This window comes from Pongo abelii, chromosome 19, assembly GCF_028885655.2.
Source record: "Pongo abelii isolate AG06213 chromosome 19, NHGRI_mPonAbe1-v2.0_pri, whole genome shotgun sequence".
Lineage (NCBI taxonomy): Eukaryota > Metazoa > Chordata > Mammalia > Primates > Hominidae > Pongo > Pongo abelii.
The window spans coordinates 74,391,867-74,409,390 of NC_072004.2; the positions used below are offsets into that span (position 1 = coordinate 74,391,867).

The 17,524-nt window shown below is 55.4% G+C and overlaps 1 protein-coding gene across 9 annotated transcripts in view; it reads right to left on the reverse strand.

Annotated features, from left to right (window-relative positions):
* Nucleotides 1–17,524, reverse strand: part of HDAC5 (histone deacetylase 5) — a 45,800-nt gene that overhangs the window by 6,536 nt on the left and 21,740 nt on the right. For 5 of the 9 annotated variants that reach the window (XM_024235132.3, XM_024235133.3, XM_054537063.2 and 2 more), the window contains 12 exons: nucleotides 9,139–9,398; nucleotides 8,878–9,049; nucleotides 8,656–8,770; nucleotides 8,240–8,370; nucleotides 7,945–8,091; nucleotides 7,736–7,848; nucleotides 7,264–7,395; nucleotides 6,835–7,057; nucleotides 3,974–4,185; nucleotides 2,687–2,971; nucleotides 1,751–1,916; nucleotides 195–328 (listed from right to left, as the gene is read on the reverse strand). In XM_024235132.3, the coding sequence (XP_024090900.3) occupies nucleotides 195–328; nucleotides 1,751–1,916; nucleotides 2,687–2,971; nucleotides 3,974–4,185; nucleotides 6,835–7,057; nucleotides 7,264–7,395; nucleotides 7,736–7,848; nucleotides 7,945–8,091; nucleotides 8,240–8,370; nucleotides 8,656–8,770; nucleotides 8,878–9,049; nucleotides 9,139–9,398 (2,090 nt within the window). The remainder of the gene's footprint in view (nucleotides 1–194; nucleotides 329–1,750; nucleotides 1,917–2,686; nucleotides 2,972–3,973; nucleotides 4,186–6,834; nucleotides 7,058–7,263; nucleotides 7,396–7,735; nucleotides 7,849–7,944; nucleotides 8,092–8,239; nucleotides 8,371–8,655; nucleotides 8,771–8,877; nucleotides 9,050–9,138; nucleotides 9,399–17,524) is intronic. The other 4 variants (XM_063718222.1, XM_063718221.1, XM_024235134.3 and 1 more) reach the window with 1 other exon arrangement.

A 17,524-nucleotide genomic window follows, 5' to 3' on the forward strand; every position in this document is an offset into this window, starting at 1 on the left:
GATCCTCCCCCACTCAGCTGGGGACCATGGGGGAAAACAGGCTGCAAGGGATGGAACAGGGGATGGTGGGAGCACTGGCCCCGAAGTCTGGGGCTGAAGAGAAGATGAGGAAGAAGCATGAAGAGAGGCTTATCTAATGGGGAAACAAAGTCTGGATTTAAGTTGAGAGCCAGAGGAAGGAGGGGCTCCCTTACCTCGCACTTGCTAAGCAGGCCTGTCTCCTGCAGCCGGGACCAGATGCTCTGGATCCGGCCAGCATGCTCAGGGTGCACGTGTGTGTTCCCGCACATGCACTGGTGCTTTAGCATGAACGTGTCGTAGACCACACCTGGGCCACAGACCTATGTGTCAGCCAGTACTGCTCTGGGCCCAGGGTCCCAGCCTGGCTACCATGATCCTCAGCAGGGCTCATGGAGCTGTCTCCAACCCCCAGGTCCAAACACCTCCCCATGGCCACCACAGCCACCCTGCCACACACCTGTCCCCTCTCCTCTCCAGCTTTTTTTTTGTTTGTTTGAAACAGGGTCTCACTCTGCCACCCAGGCTGGAGTGGAGTGTGCAATGGTGCTATCATGGCTCACTGCAGCCTCAACCACTGCCCCCACCACCCTAGGCTCAAGCGATCCTCCTACCTCAGCGTTCTGAGTAGCTGGGACTATAGGCGCTACCACACCTAGCTTTTTTTTTGTTTTTTTTGAGACAGAGTCTCGCTTGTAGGCCAGGCTAGAGTCCAGTGGCACGATCTCGGCTCACTGCAACCTCTGCCTCCTGGGCTCAAGCAATTCGCCTGCCTCAGCCTCCTGAGTAGCTGGGATTACAGGCATGTGCCACCACACCCGGCTAATTTTTGTATTTTTAGTAGAGACAGGGTTTTACCATGTTGGCCAGGCTGGTCTCGAACTCCTGACCTCAGGTAATCCACCCACCTCAGCCTCCTAAAGTGTTGGGATTACAGGCGTGAGCCACTGCACCCGACCTATTTTTTATTTTTATTTTTAAAGAGACGGGGTCTCACTATGTTGCTCACATTGGGTCTCAAACTCCTGGGCTCAAGTGATCCTCCCACCTTGGCCTCCCAAAATGCTGGGATTACAGGTGTGAGCCACTGCACCTGGCCTTTCCTCTTCAGTCTTTGCCCCCTCTTGACTCCTCCTGAAATTCCTTTGCTCCATTATTGCCTGTCAGAAGCTTCCCTGCTCCTCAAGCCCCAGCAAGGCTGCCCTGGACACTCCCATGAGTCTGATCTCTGCCAGCTGTGCCTCCTCGGCTGCACCCTTCTCACGGCACCTCCTGCTTTCCCCCTCCTGCCAAACTCCTGTGTCTTACTCCCCACTGGTGATACAGGGCCACCCTCAGGCACGTCTGTGTCCCCCCAGAGCCCAGCCTGTGGCAGCTTCATGGGGAAGAGGACTCTGGTCTCATCCCAGACCTCACAGGGAGAAGGAGGGGAAGGTAGAAGGTCAGGGCCCAACAGGGACAGCAGGCTGTCTCTACCCGGCACTTCAGGCTGTGGGGCAGTCCTTCCTTCAGCGGGGTGAGAAAGATGCTACCCACTCTCCCAGCTGAGGCAGAAGGCCCTGCTACTACCACAAACAGCTCTAGGGCATAGGGAGAGAACGAAGGCCTGTGTCCTCTCCTTTCAGGGTGCCTAAGGGGCCCCAGCAGCCTCTTCCCCCTGCCCATGGGGCAGACACCACACACAGGCCCTCTGGTGCCTGGTAGAAGGACATAACAGGTGGTGGGGGCTCACCTGTGGTGAAGAGGTGCTTGACGGGCTGGTCTGGGGGGCTCTTCATGCCCCCAGGGGCAGCAGGGGAGGACTGGGTGCGGCCCAGGGCCTGGTGGGGCACAGTGGCCAGGCTGAGGGGCGCCTGGTACACCTGCAGAGGCTGCAGCGGCTGGGCATCTGAGAACAGCTGGAAAGGAGGAGAGTGGGAGGGGGCCTGGATCAGACTCAGCCAGAACAGGGGTGAGGGCAGGCCCTGTCAGGGCCTCCAGTGGGGCCCCAATCCAGCCCTTTTCTTCCAAGTCTCCTCTTTCCCCCACCTCCTCCCACTTGCTCCCTCCAGGGACAGGAGACACATCTCTGAGACGGGGAGGGATGGGGAAGATGTGATGAGTCACATCAAAGAGTAGCATTGAGGTAAGAGGCTGGGGGGGTGGGGGCAGGGGCGGGGTGGGGGCGGGATGAGTCAGGCCCGGAGGGCTCGGCTGTGTCCGCAATGAATGGAGTGCCAGCTAGGCGAGAGGCAGACAGTAGTAACAGCGGGGGCGTGTGTGTACACACACGCACAGGCACGCACAGGGACCGACGCACAGCCGGCCCTACGCAGGCAGAAACGCAAATACACACCGGCCACGTGTGCACACGCGCACACCCGCCACGTGTGCACACGCGCACACCCGCGCATGCACACACAGACACACAAGCAGAGAGGCAGGCCAGTATCACAGACACAGGGAAGGAACTGGCAGCCTAGGACAGACACAGCTCTGAGATCAACACAAACAGCTCCCCCTTCTCCCCACTGGCCTCCTTCCCACTCCCCTTTTGCTCTCTACAGAAAGCTGCTCCTGCACAGCCTGGAAACTGCAGATAGGGGAGAGGGAAAGACAAGGGCGGAGGCAGGGGTGGAGAAGGACAGAGGGGTGGTGACCAAGGACTGGGACCAGGGACGGGGCTCACTTTTTTGTAACCAGCACCAGGCTCCTCCAAGTCAGGCCCCTCCTCAGCACCACTCTCGCCCTCTTCGTCCTTGACCTGGATGCAATCCTCCTCTTCCTCCCCATCCTCTTCCTCATCCTCCTCCTCCAGGTCTTCCTGTGTGCTCTCACTCTCTGTGGAGCCCTCCCGGGGCATGGTCAGGGCTCCCTCCCCCAGCAAGGCCTCCTGCTGCTCCGTCAGCTCCTCCTCTGTCTCCTCAGGGTGGGTGGTGGGCTGCCTGGGCAGCTCCCCAGTCTTGGTGAGGATCTAGTAACAGAATACGGGGGCACATCAGCTGAGAGTTGGGGAGCAGCTGTGCAGCCTATAACCCAGAACAGTCTATCCTTCCCTCCCTCCCTTCTTCCAGGCAGAGCTTCTATGTGAGTTAGAAAAAGGTGAGGTAGCTCCTCTGAGAGGAGGACTTTTTTCTTTTTTCTTTTTTTTTTTTTTTTTGAGACAGAGTCTTGCTGTTGCCCAGGTTGGAGTGCAGTGGCGCGATCTCGGCTCACTGCAGGCTCCGCCCCGCAGGGTTCGCGCCATTCTCCTGCCTCAGCCTCCCAAGTAGCTGAGACTACAGGTGCCCACCACCTCGCCCAGCTAATTTTTTGTATTTTTAGTAGAGACGGGGTTTCACCGTGTTAGCCAGGATGGTCTCGATCTCCTGACCTCGTTATCCGCCCGCCTCAGCCTCCCAAAGTGCTGGGATTACAGGCGTGAGTCACCGCGCCCGGCCTTTTTTTTTTTTTTTGAGACAGAGTCTCCCTCTGTCGCCCAGCCTGGCATGCAGTGGCGCGATCTCAGCTCACTGCAACCTCCGCCTTCCAAATTCAAGAGATTCTCCTGCCTCAGCCTCCCCAGCGACTGGGATTACAGGCGCACGCCACCACGCCCAGCTAATTTTTGTTTGTTTTTTTGAAACGGTCTCGCTCTTGTCACCCAGGCTGCAGTGCAATGGTGCGATCTGGGCTCAGTGCAACCTCCATCTCCCAGGTTCAAGCGATTCTCCTGCCTCAGCCTCCCGAGTAGCTGGGATTATAGGTGCCTACCACCACGCCTGGCTAATTTTTGTATTTTTAGTAGAGACGGGGTTTCACCATGTTGGCCAGGCTGGTCTCGAACGCCTGACGTCAGGCGATCTGCCCGCCTCAGCCTCCCAATCAGGCGCGAGCCACCGTGTCTGGCCTGAAAGGAGGACTTTTCTGCCAGCCTGGTGCTCTCCTGTGTCCTGCCCCCAGCACAGCCCCAGGCCATTCACCTTTCCAGGCTCACCTTGCCCAGCTGTAGCTGCTGCTGCTTCTGCTTCTCCAGGAACTGCTGGTGCTGTTGTTGCATGACCAGCTGCTGCAGGGCCTGGGGACTCTGCGGCAGCGGTGAGGACTGAGTGCGGCTCAGGGGCCGATGCCGCGGGAGCTTGCCTACCGTCCGCATGCTGGTGGCCACACGTTCACCCGTCACTAGTGGGGACTGCCCGTGGAGTGGCACTATGGAGTTGGGGGTGATGACTAAGCACCATTGTCAGGGCACCTGACTGCCCCCCCACCAACCCTGCATCTTGCCCCCATAACCCCCTCTGGAATATCACCACCTACATACTCAGGAAAAACCCTGGGGGACCTGAAGCACCCTCCACCCAAACCTGAGCTCCATTCTTCCTCTTCCCCATGAATTAAGAGTTTCACAGCTCTAAGGTACTGCCTCCAGCAGGCCTTCCTGGATTCACCATCTTTTCCCTTCGATTTCCTTAACTGAATAAACTGAGTATACATGTAGTCTTGAGCCCTCTGAGCGAACAATGACTTGTTCTCCCCAAGTGCAACAAGGCCTCCCTGATCATGGATGCCGTGGATCCTGCCAGGCTAGGAAGCCCTAGGGCCAGGATCATGTATCTTTCAAGCAGAACCTCTTCTGGTGCCAACAGGTACTTAAGGGCTGTCTAAAGCTGTGCTGTCTAGTCCCATAGCTACTAGTTACATGTGACTGCTGAGCCCTTGAACACAGCCTATCTAAATTGAAATGTGATATAATTGTGAAGTATACACTAGATTTCAAAGACTTAGTATGCAACAAAAAGCAAAATATCTCATTGGTAACTGCATATTGGCCAGGCACAGTGGCTCACACCTGTAATCCCAGCACTTTTGGGAGTCCAAGGCAGGGGGATGGCTTGAGCCCAGGAGTTCAAGACCAACCTGGGCAGCTGGGTGCGGTGGCTCACACCCATAATCCCAGCACTTTGGGAGGCTGAGGCAGGTGGATCACTTGAGGTCAGGAGTTCAAGACCAACTTGGCCAACATGGTGAAACCCCGTCTCTACTAAAAATACAAAAATTAGGCCAGGCGCAGTGGCTTACGCCTGTAATTCCAACACTTTGGGAGGCCAAGGCAGGTGGACCACCTGAGGTCAGGAGTTCGAGACCAGCCTGGCCAACATGGTGAAACTTCTTCTCTAATAAAAATACAAAAATTTAGCCGGGCATGGTGGCACATGCCTGTAATCCCAGCTACTTGGGAGGCTGAGGCAGGAGAATCGCTTGAACTTGAGAGGCAGAGGTTGCAGTAAGCCAAGATCTTGCCACTGCACTCCAGCCTGGGCAACAAGAGTGAAACTTCATCTCAAAAAAAAAAAAAAAAAAAAAAAATTAGCTGGGTGTGGTGGCACACGCCTGTAGTCCCAACTACTCAGGAGGCTGAAGCAAAAGAACCGCTTGAACCCAGGAGGTGGAGGGTGCAGTGAGCAGAGATCCCGCCACTGCACTCCAGCCTGGGCAACAAAGTGAGATTCTGTCTCAAAAAAAAAAAAAAAAAAAAAAAAAGGATGGGCGTGGTGGCTCACACCTGTAATCCCAGCACTTTGGGAGGCTGAGGCAAGCAGATCACCTGAGGTCAGGAGTTCGAGACCAGCCTGGCCAAGATGGTGAAACCCCAGCTCTATTAAAAATACAAAAATTAGCCAGGCACGGTGGCAGGAGCCTATAATCCCAGCTACTTGGGAGGCTGAGGCAGGAGAATTGCCTGAACCCAGGAGGCAGAGGTTGCAGTGAGCCAAGATCACGCCACTGCATTCTAGCTTGGGCGACAGAGCAAGACTCAGTCTCAAAAAAAAGACCAGCCTGGGTAACATAGCAAGATCCTGTCTCTACAAAAATTAAAAAATGGAAAGAATAACTGCATATGTATTACAGAAATGATAATATTCTGGATATAATCAGTTAAATATATGTGATGAAATTAATTCCACTTGCTTCATTTTTGTTTGAAACAGAGTCTCACTCTGTTGCCCAGGCTCGAGTGCAATGGAGCGATCTCGGCTCACTGCAACCTCCGCCTCCTGGGTTCAAGCAATTTTCCTGACTCAGCCTCCCAAGTAGCTGGGATTACAGGCGCCCGCCACCACACCCAGCTAATTTTTGTATTTTTAGTAGAGATGGGATTTTACCATGTTGGCCACGCTGGTCTCAAGCTCCTGACCTCAAGTGATCCACCTGCCTTGGCCTCCAAAGTGCTGGGCTCACAGGCTTGAGCCACCATGTATGGCTCCACTTGCTTCTTTTAATTTTTTTATTTTTTTTGAGATGGAGTCTCGCGCTCTGTGCCCCAGGCTGGAGTGCAGTGGCACGATCTTGGCTCACTGCAAGCTCCGCCTCCCGGGTTCACGCCATTCTCCTGCCTCAGCCTCCTGAGTAGCTGGGACTACAGGTGCCCACCACCACGCCCGGCTAATTTTTTGTATTTTTAGTAGAGACAGGGTTTCACTGTTAGCCAGAATGGTTTCGATCTCCTGACCTCATGATCCACCCGCCTTGGCCTCCCAAAGTGCTGGGATTTCAGGCATGATCCACCACGCCCGGCCTTCTTTTTACATTTTTTTAATGTGGATGCTAGAAATTACGTATGTAGATTGTGTTATGTTTCTACTGAACAACACTGCTCTGGGATGTGAACTCCAAGATGGCAGCGGATTTTGTCAAGAACAGTGCCTAGCATCCTGTAGGATCCATGTTTCCAGAATGTGGAAGAAATCACTGATGCTGTTGATTCTGCTAAGGGGAACTGTGACAGGGCTGGAGAGTATCTCTGACAGTTGGTCCTGACCTTAGCCCCCTCCCTTGCACAGCTACCTGTCCACTCACCAGCAATGAGGGTGCTCTGCTGCCGGGCCTGCTCCAGCAACAGCACATGCTGCAGCAGGGAGGCATGCCCGTGGGGGCTCCCGTCGCCCTCCAGTGCCACGCCCAGCAGGCAGCCAGGGATAGAGGATGTGCTCATGAACTTGCCGGTCAGCGTGCCACCCTGCCGCAGGGACTGGAGGGCCTGCCTCTCGGCCTCCTGCTGTGTCGACAGCTTCGGGGAGGCCTGGGGGGTGAAGGGAGGGGCTTATACAGCCTCAGTCCTGCCAACTTTGGACTAGCATACCCATCTACCCACTATCTACCCCCCAGCTCTGGGTAGGGCCAACAGATCTCCCTTAAGCCCTTGGAAGGGGAAAACCCCAGCTGGGGGCATGCAGGACCTGTGACCTCAACACCAGAGGGAAGACGGAGTATATGCCCTGTACTTACAGTGAGGTGTGAGTTGGTGACAGTCACCGTGGCCTGCAGCCCTAGGGAGATGTTGGGCAGAGAAGGAGACGTGTAGAGGCTGAACTGGTTGGGGGAGCTGTCCAGAGGGAGGGCTCGGTGCTGAGGGAGCATCTGGGGAGCAGTCAGAAGAGACAGGCATGAGAGTGCGCAAAGGGGAGGCAACAAGGGAGGGCAACCTGGGACCAAGGCCAAGGTCTCTGAATGGTGCCCAGTTCCCTCTACCCTGAGCTCCCACTGAGGGAGACTGAGCCATCAGGGCTCTTCATAGTCCTGTGGGACAAATTCCCCTTCAATGCAATTAAGTCCAAGCAAGGACCCTCCAGCCTATTCATGTGGGCAGAGAGGTCTCTGCTGGGCACTCAGGCAGACAGACTGGAAGGAGCTGCACTCTTTCTTCCATGGGAAGGAGCAACTCTGTCCCTGCCCCACCAGCCCCCAGCCAGGCCTGTACCTCGGTGGGGATGTTGGGGACTGAGCCAGTAAAGCCATTCTCAGCGATGGTGCTGTGGGAGCTGTTAGGAGAGCTGGGGCCGGAGCCGGGTGCGCTGTTACACACGGACGACGCTATAGGAGAAGTGGCTGTCACCTGGGCCTGCTCTGAACTACCCCCCACCCCCAATTCCCAGACCCTCAGAACAGGTACATGAGAGCAACCCTTACCCCCAGGCCCGGCACCTGTGATCTCAACAGCTCTCTTCTTAAAGGTGCTAATAACAGTCCCATCCTTGCGACGCAGGAGGGGACTGCTTCTCCGCTCGGCCACCTTCTGTTTTAGCCTTGAACGCACTTTCAAGTTGGGTTCAGAGGCTGGAGAGAAGGTAACCGAGGTTCAGATACGCGCGCAGCAGCACACATCTGCAGCTGAGCCCACTGGGGTCAGGGCTGACACTGCCACAAGCCCACCTCTGCCTCCCAGGAGCCATATTCTGGGAGGCCAGGTGGGGGACTCACTCACCTGTTTTGCGGAGGGGGAAGTCGTCTCGACTGTCGTAGGGCCCAGGCAAAGGCAGTTTGTAGGAGGGAGGCGTCCCAGGGGGGCCGCTCTGGGGAGGGGAACTCTGGTCCAAAGAAGCATGGTGGGCTCCCCTGGGGTGTGGGGGGGGTGGGGATGGAAGCAGATCTAGGTTATCACCCAGTCTGCTGGACCTGCCACCTGGCAATCTACATTTATGAAAAATCGTTTGTATATAGGAAGAGAATGTGGATCTTGGGGAAGGAATGAGGAAATAAACCAGGGATGGGGGTCCTGTCTCTAAGGAGAGATTGCAGGGCCTGTATATGGGCACAGGGAAGAAGCCCCTTGCCATCCTATAGCCAGGCAGCCCCTGAGCGGCTCACCTATGCCCACCCATGCCTGCCCAGGGCCATTACCAGCATTTGGGGTGCTGTGGGAGGGAATGGTTGAGGCCGCCTGGTGTGGGCTCCTTTGACTTCGACAAGAGGAATTCCTGGAGCCTCAGCTTTACCTCGGTGCTGGCAATGGCACCTGCAGGACAGGGCACAACTGACCTGGCTGCTTGGGGCCAGACCCCCCATGGCAGGGGCAGGCATCACGGGCGGGGCCCTAGGAGGTCCCAGGAGGCCCCGCCTTACTCTCTTTGCTCTTCTCCTTGTTCCGCAGGATGAGCAGCTGCTGCTCCAGCCGCTGCTTCTCCAGCTCTTCCTGCCGCTGCTGCTCCCGCTGCCGCTGCTGCTCCAGCTCCTGCTGCCGCTTGGCTGCCAGCATCTCCTGCTGCTGCTTGGCTGCCAGCATCTCCTGCTGCTGCTGCAGGGGCATGGGGAGGGAGGCAGGAGTGAGCCAGGCCCGGGCGGGGGTCAGAGGTCTGGGTGGCCCCCCGCACCCCCCTCGCTCACCTTGAGGTGCTTCTGCAGCTGGACTTCATGCTGCCTTGTCAGGTGGTCATGCTGTTTCTGGAACTCAGCGAACAGGAGCTGCTTCTGCAGCTGCTGCTGCTGCTTGAGCGCCAGGAGCTCCTGCTGCAGTTGCTGCTCCCGCAGTGTGGGGTCCACAGAGCCCACCAGAGCCCCCCGTAGCTCCACGGGGCTGGGGCTGCCTCCACCCCCACCCCCCATGGAACTGGGCATGGCTCTTGGCAGCACCGGCTTCACCTCCACTGCGGGCAGAAGAGACAGGAAGGAGTTAGTGGCCCAGCCCCAGACTCCAGTCATGCCTGAGGCCCAAAGACTACCACGCAGGATTCTAGGAGACCCAAAGAGAACAGAGACAGAGGAGAAGTCAAATCCCTCTGCTCCATGGATGCAACATTTTACCTTAATTAAATGAGGCTGAAGCCATGAACTTCAATAGGAAAATATAGGCCGAGCACGGTGGCTCACACCTGTAATCTCAGGTTACTTTGGGAGGCTGAGGCACGCAGATCACCTGAGGCCAGGAGTTTGAGACCAGCCTGGCCAACATGGTGAAACCCCCTCTCTACTAAAAATACAAAAATTAGTTGGGCATGATGGTGCACACCTGTAATCCCAGCCACTCAGGTGGTTGAGGCATGGGAATCTCTTGAACCCCGGGAGGCGGAGGTTGCAGCGAGCCAAGATCATGCAACTGCATTCTAGCCTGGGTGACAGAGCAAGACTCCGTCTCCAGAAAAAAAAAAAAAGGGGGGGGGGGCCGGGCGCGGTGGCTCTTGCCTATAATCCCAGGACTTTGGGAGGCTGAGGCGGGCAGATCACGAGGTCAGGAGATCAAGACCATCCTGGCTAACACGGTGAAACCCTGTCTCTACTAAAAACAAAAAAATTAGCTGGGCGTGGTGGCACATGCCTGTAGTCCCAGCTACTCGGGAGGCTGAGGCAGGAGAATCTCTTGAACCCTGGAGGTGGAGGTTGCAGTGAGCCAAGACTGCACCACCGCACTCCAGCCTGGGCGACAAAGCAAGACTCCATCTCAAAAAAAAAGAAAATGTGCATAAGCATGAAGCTGTACCTGACAGATTGTGGAGTACTCGACACATTTTATATGTGTGTGTGTGTATATATATGTGTGTGTACGTATGTGTGTGTGTGTGTATGTGTGTATATATATATATATATATATATATGCATATGTGTTTGTATCTATCTCTCTACCTATGTATATATCAGAGACAAGGTCTTGTTCTGTCGCCCAGGCTGGAATGCAATGGCATGATCATGGCTCATGACAGCCTCGACCTCAAGCAACCCTCCCACCTCAGCTTCCCAAGTAGCTGGGACTACAGGAGCATGCCAATGCACCAGGCTAATTTTTAAATCTTTAGTAGAGACAGGGTCTCACTATGTTGCCCAGGCTGGCCTTAAACTCCTAGGCTCAAGCGATCCTCCCACCTCAGCCTCCCAAAGTGCTGGAATTATAGGTGTGAGCCACTGCCCAGCCTTCAACACATAATATTGTCATTGATAGTCAACATCTCTGGGCATTTTACAAGAATGACTCATTTAAACGTCACGGTTACCTATGACTTAGATGCTATTATTACCCCATTTTACTGATGAGGAAACTGAGGTTTAGAGAAGTTTAAGTAGCAACCAGACACAGCTAGGTGATCCAATAACTAGAATATGAGTCCAAATCCTAAGCTTTTAACCACTGTGCCCGCTCCCATTTCTCAACACCGTGCCCCATGCAAAGCCTCATACTAGAAGAGAAACTGAGGCACAAAGGTGGTTCTAGGACTGACAGTGCCCTTGGTAACCCCAGGAGAGGCTGGTGGAGACCTTCTGGATATCTCTACCCTCTGTCCCCTTCTGGGGCCTCATCCCTATCTGGGCAGACTGGGAAGGAGGGAGAGGCTGTGGGAATGGGGGTGGGGTGGGAACAGGAGGCCTCGGGGAAAGGGGGTGCAGGGCTGCACCAAGCCAGGGACAGGAGGGGGCTGGGAGTCAGACTCGCTTCCTTTGCTGGATTATCTCCTTTCAACAGTTTTATTGTAATTACCCTGAAAATGCCGCTATATATAGAGTGAGCCAAACAGCAGCTGTGCCTGGGGGGAGGGGGAATAAGAGGATGGGCGGGCAAGCAGCAGGGAGGAGGTGGGAGGAGGAGACAGGAAAGGAAAGGGAATCAGACAGGAAGAAGGGTAACAGCAGGGGGAGGGCGGGAGCTTCGGCAGAGATCTCAGAACTCTGGTCTTAGGGAGAACTGGCTGGGGAGAGGAAGGCTGCTGGGGAGGGGAAGGCAGTGGAGGGCCTGCTGGGTTCCAAGACCTTGGGTCCAGGCCCCACATGGACAATGGGCTGAGTGGCTCAGGGAGTGCACGAGATTCCAATGGGCTTATGGGAAGCCTAGGTCTCCACTTCTTTGTACCTACACAGAGTTCTCAGGTCACTGCATGTCACTCCCCACCACTGCCCTGTGGTTGCCAGGACAACTGGGCAAACACCACACCAGCAGGGAGCCCCAAGCCCAGCCCACGCCCCACAAAGCCTCCAGCCAGGAAGGGGAAGGCAGGATACCACTGCCTGGGAAGGCGGAAGTGAGAGAGGCAGGGCCAACCCATTCCTGTTTCTCTTCTACTTCTTTCTCCAAAGAAAGCCCTCACTCTCCTCGCTACAGCCCAGGGAGGTCACGAGGAGCTGGGAAGACTCCTGTGGCAAAGTGGTCCACTCCAGCCCAGGCCTGGGAAAAAAGGACCCCCAAATCCTTCTGGCTACCAGTATCTTCTGCCCTCATGAGCTGGCTTCTCTCCAGACCACCCCCCAGCATTAAGAGGCGAGAGAGGGAAAAAAAAAAAACAAAAAACAATTTTTTTTTTTTTTTTGAGACGGAGTTTTGCTCTTGTCATCCAGGCTGGAGTGCAGTGGCACAATCTCGGCTCACTGCAACCTCTGCCTCCTGGGTTCAAGCAACTTTCCTGCCTCAGCCCCGCAAGTAGCTGGGATTACAGGCACCCGCCACCACGCTCAGCTAATTTTTTTGTATTTTTAGTAGACACAGGGTTTCACCATGTTGGCCAGGCTGGTCTCAAACTCTTGACCTCAGGTGATCCGCTCGCCTCGGCCTCCCAAAGTGCTGGGATTACAGGCGTGAGCCATCGCGCCTAGACTTTTTTTTTTTTTAGATGGAGTCTCACTGCAACCTCCACCTCCTGGGTTCAAGCAATTCTCCTGCCTCAGCCTCCCAAGCAGCTGGGATTACAGGCGCCTGCCACCAGGCCTAGCTAATTTTTGTATTTTTAGTAGAAATGGGGTTTCACCATGTTGGTCAGGCTGGTCTCGAACTCGTGACCTCCGGTGATCCACCCGCCTCAGCCTCCCAAAGTACTGGGATTACAGGCGTGAGCAACCATACCCAGCCGAAAAATTTTTAGAGAAGAGAGGGAGGTGGGAGGTAGAAAGTGGCAAAGGGTGGGCTAAGAGAGGCCCCCACACCTGTTTAGATGGGTCTGGATCTCTCCAGAGAACCTAGCACTGAATGGGTGTCACCAAGGCAGGAGCAAGGCCTGCTGGAGGCCAAGGCCATACCAGCCGCATGCCTGGAGTATGGCCTCTGGAACCCCCTGCAGGCAGGGTGGGGTGGGAGAAGGTAAAGGCTGAGCATGATGTCGCAGTCCCCACCAGCCTCTTCTCCGCCAAGCATGGTTGGGAACATTCCTCTGTGGTTTTCCCGCCAGCCGTACTGACGACTCTGTGGCCACAAGGCCAGAGCCACATGTGCAGAAGTGGCCAGATGTGGCCAGAGGGTGGGGTTACACATACTCATCCTCATTCCCAACCCATGTCCTGCCCCAGCACCAGGAGGAAGGGTCCTTGGAAACTGCAGAAGGCCTTCCTGGAGGTAGCCAGCCACAGCCCACGATGGTGACAAGGAAATGGCAGCCAGCTCAGGTCTCCCCAGCCTGTGAAGTGCTCAGCAAGGCCCTGAGCTGGCCGGAGGGTTATCTGTTCTTAGTCAAGGCTGGCTTGGCCCGTGGCACTCTGATCACTCAGCCAAGCGATGGACAGGCGTCAACCTGCTGCTCCCGGCAATGCCGAGGTTGTAGGAGCCGGATGCCAGCCCGCCTGCCCAGGGAAGGGCAGGGGTCCAAGCACTCCTGGCTCCCAGCAGATAACCCTGCCTAGGGCTAGAACTGTCGCCAGCAGTACTGGCTTCCCTTGCAGGAGCCCTGCAGAGAGCACATGGGCTCAGGCAAGGGGAATCTCCCACCAGACTGTCACTGCCACTGTAGCAGCAGAGATGTTAGGCCCGGAGCTGCAGTGGGAGCCACAGCCCTATTGGTATGCAGGTGGCAGGGCAGGCAGAGGGCTCTGCCATGCAGCCTCGTTCCCATGCAAACAGGAAGCACAGGCGACTCCAGAATATTAATTTGCAGGGCCTGCAGGGACTGGGTGGCATGCAGCACCCCAGGGGTTTGCCAGGTAGCAACCTGCTCCACCCAAAGTGGAAGGGGCCATGGCTGCTCTGCCTGAGTCAGGGAAAGGAGGGCATGGAGCCCCATGAATAGAGTCTGCCCAGGCATAGACCCTGGAGCCTGGCGGGCCTTGCACTCTCTCAAGAATCTGTGCCCTCTGCCAGCCTGGCACAAGCAGAGCAGGTGGCAGCAGCTGCCATCAGCACCAAGCACCTGGAAGGGGAAGTGGATGATAGGAAGAGGCTCTTGGCCGCCTCCTGGTGGACTAGGAAGGCTGGGGAACCTCTGGGAAAAGAAGAAGATAGACAGGCCCGGGGCGTGGTGGCCAGTTACCCAGGGCTGTCTCTTAAAAAAAGGGAACCTGGGCCGGGCGCAGTGGCTCACGCCTGTAATCCCAGCAGTTTGGGAGGCTGAGGCGGGCGGATCACCTGAAGTCAGGAGTTCAAGACCAGCCTGGCCAACATGGCAAAACCCCATCTCTACTAAAAAATACAAAGATTAGTTGGGTGTGGTAGTGGGCACTTGTAATCCCAGCTACTCAGGAGGCTGAGGCTGGGAGAATTGTTTGAACCCAGGAGGCAGAGGTTGCAATGAGCCTAGATCATGCCACTGCCCTCTAGCCTGGGTGACAGAGCGAGACTCTATCTCAAAAAAAAAAAAAAAAAAAAAGAGGGTAGACGAAGGGGCATTGTTCCCTAAGAGAACAGGCCAATAGCTCTGGCTAGCAAAGAGCCCCACTGAAAGGCCAGGGAGAGCCAGGCACTGTGGCTGTAATCCCAGCACTTTGGGAGTCCGAGGCGGGTGGATCACTTGAGGTCAGGAGTTCAAGACCAGCTTGGCCAACATGGAGAAACCCCATCTCTACTAAAATTACAAAATTAGCCGGGCATGGTGATGCATGCCTGTAATCCCAGCTACTCAGGAGGCTGAGGCAGGAAAATCACTTGAACCCGGGAGGCAGAGGTTGCAGTGAGCCAAGATCGTGACATTGCACTCCAGCCTGGGCAACAAGAGTGAAACTCTGTCTCAAAAAGAAAAAAAGGAAAAGAAAGCCAGGGAAAGGGTCACAGAGGAGGACAAGACCTTGGGTCCTTCCCTCACCTGCCAGGACCTCACTCTGATGGGAATCGAGAGGCCAGTAGAGCCACCTCCTGCGGAGGTCAGAGGCAAGGCTCTGGGGGAAAGCCTTGGGCCCCCCCACCTGGCTCTATACTTTCCTCTTTCCCAGCACTGAGAACCGTCCTTCTCCTGGGAGTGGTGGCCTCAGTAACAAGCAGCAACATCATCCTGACCTCTAGTTTTCTGCAGGGCTGACCACCCTGCCTCCATGGGAAGTCCCAGCCTGGGTTGCTGAGTGGGTGGGGCTGTGTGTTTCTTTTTCTTTTTTTCTTTTTTTTTTTTGAGACGGAGTCTCGCTCAGTCGCCCAGGCTGGAGTGCAGTGGCGCGATCTGGGCTCACTGCAAGCTCCGCCTTCCGGGTTCATGCCATTCTCCTGCCTCAGCCTCCTGAGTAGCTGGGACTATAGGCGCCCACCACCACGCCCAGCTAATTTTTTGTATTTTTAGTAGAGACGGGGTTTCACCATCTTAGCCAGGATGGTCTCGATCTCCTGACCTCGTGATCTGCCCACCTCAGCCTCCCAAAGTGCCAGGATTACCGGCGTGAGCCACCGTGCCTGGCCTTGGGGCTGTGTGTTTCTAGCCATGCGAGGGGCTGGGAAAACAGCAAGCTCTGGCTCAGGAGCTGCCCTGCCCAGCTCACGAGCACAAGTGGCCATGGGCAGTGCACCACCTGAGTGACACTTCTTTCCCTTCCCGCTGGGTCTGCCTCCTCTTCAGGAACCCCATCAGCCCAGTGGGGACTTCTGTGGTAGATTCTTCAGGCAGCATGAGGGAGAGCCTGGTCCTCTGGGGGAGATGATGTAGGTGCTCATGGGGCAACCCGAGACTACTGCCAGCACAGCCTTAGTCTAAAAAAACAGTGTCCAGGCAAAGAGACACTGCCTCCAAACAGACAAGTGGCTCTGGGCCATGAGGCACAGGTTTTAGCAGTGCCTTGGGAATAAGAGTTCACAATAAAAAACAGATCTAGCTTCCCAAGAGCAAAGCCAAGCTTTCCGCCTGCTCTGAACACACCATGAGCTGCACCCCAGGTCCAAGCCCCCTCTCAGAGACAACATCTCCAACTCAAGAATCCCTGTGACAAGAACCCTGGCAAGCAAGGAAATGACCCTCTCAGAGACAACATTTCCAACTCAAGAATCCCTGTGACAAGAACCCTGGCCAGCAAGGAAATGAGACCTTTAGTCCCCCCTAGGGAAGCCCTGCGGGGAGGGAGCTGGCACAGTGTGGACCTGCCTGGCAGACCCAAGAGGCTCTAAAAGACCCTGCTCCATAAAATAAATATAAAATATAAAAATAAGGCCAGGCGCAGTGGTTCATGCCTGTAATCCCAGCACTTTGAGAGGCCAAGGCGGGCGGATCACAAGGTCAGGAGTTTGAGACCAGCCTGGCCAACATGGTGAAACCCCGTCTCTACTAAAGATACAAAAAAAAAAAAAATTAGCTGGGCATGGTGGCCCACACCTGTAATCCCAGCTACTCGGGCAGCTGAGGCAGGAGAATCACTTGAACCCAGGAGGTGGAGGTTGCAGTGAGCTGAGATCGCGCCATTGCACTCCAGCCTGGGCAACAACAGGGCAAGACTCCGTCTCAAAATAAATACACACATACATACATACATACATACATAATGTTTTTTCTTTTTTTTTTGAGAGTCTCGCTCTGTCACCAGGCTGGAGTGCAGTGGCGTGATCTCGGCTCACTGCAACCTCCGCCTCCCAGGTTCAAGCGATTCTCCTGCCTCAGCCTCCTGAGTAGCTGGGACTACAGGCGCATGCCACCACACCCACCTAATTTTTTGTATTTTTAGGTAGAGACGAGGTTTCACCATGTTGGTCAAGATGATCTCAATCTCTTGACCTCATGATCAGCCCACCTCAGCCTCCCAAAGTGCTGGGATTACAGGCATGAGCCACTGCGCCCGGCCTAAAATAAAATTAATTTTTAAAAAGACCCTGCTCCAGCCGGGTGCGGTGGCTCATGCCTGTAATCCCAGCACTTTGGGAGGCCGAGACAGGCAGATCACGAGGTCAGGAGATCGAGACCATCCTGGCTAACACGGTGAAGCACCGTCTCTACTAAAAACACAAAAAATTAGCTGGGCGTGGTGGCAGGCACCTGTATTCTCAGCTACTTGGGAGGCTGAGGGGCTAAGGCAGGAGAATGGCATGAACCCGGGAGGTGGAGCTTGCCGTGAGCCAAGATCACACCACTGCACTCCAGCCTTGGCGAGAGAGCGAGACTCCGTCTCAAAAAAAAAAAAAAGACCCTGCTCCAGGAGCCACCAGCCCCAGACAGCTAGGAGGAGGGGAGGGGACCCAAGGGGAGTAGAGTACAAGGCATGGGGCATTAGTACGCTGTTTGGAATGTCTATACAGGACATAAATGAGGTCCGTGCAGATACTCCCTGGATCTGAGGAGCTGCCCTCACAAGAGGAGAGAGTGAAAGGGACCTTGGAGATCATCTGTTTCAATACCCTCAAGACACAGGTGAGGAAACCAAGCCTCTTAGGCTGCTCTGCAGATGATCCTACCAGCTAAGTAGCAGCAAAACAGGGATCTGAACCCAGGTGTCCTGACTCCTGGCACAGGCAGGTTCCCTCTGAACACACACGTGTGCAGTTTGGCTCCCATGTGGGGTGTCCTATGTGCTCAGTGTAAGCCAGCCCTGGGACAGGTGAGGGTCTCAAAAACAAAGAGGAGATGGAGGTAGGGGGAGGGGGCAGGGGAGGGTGTACGGGGGCTGGTGTTCAATTTTGTTCCTGAGCCCC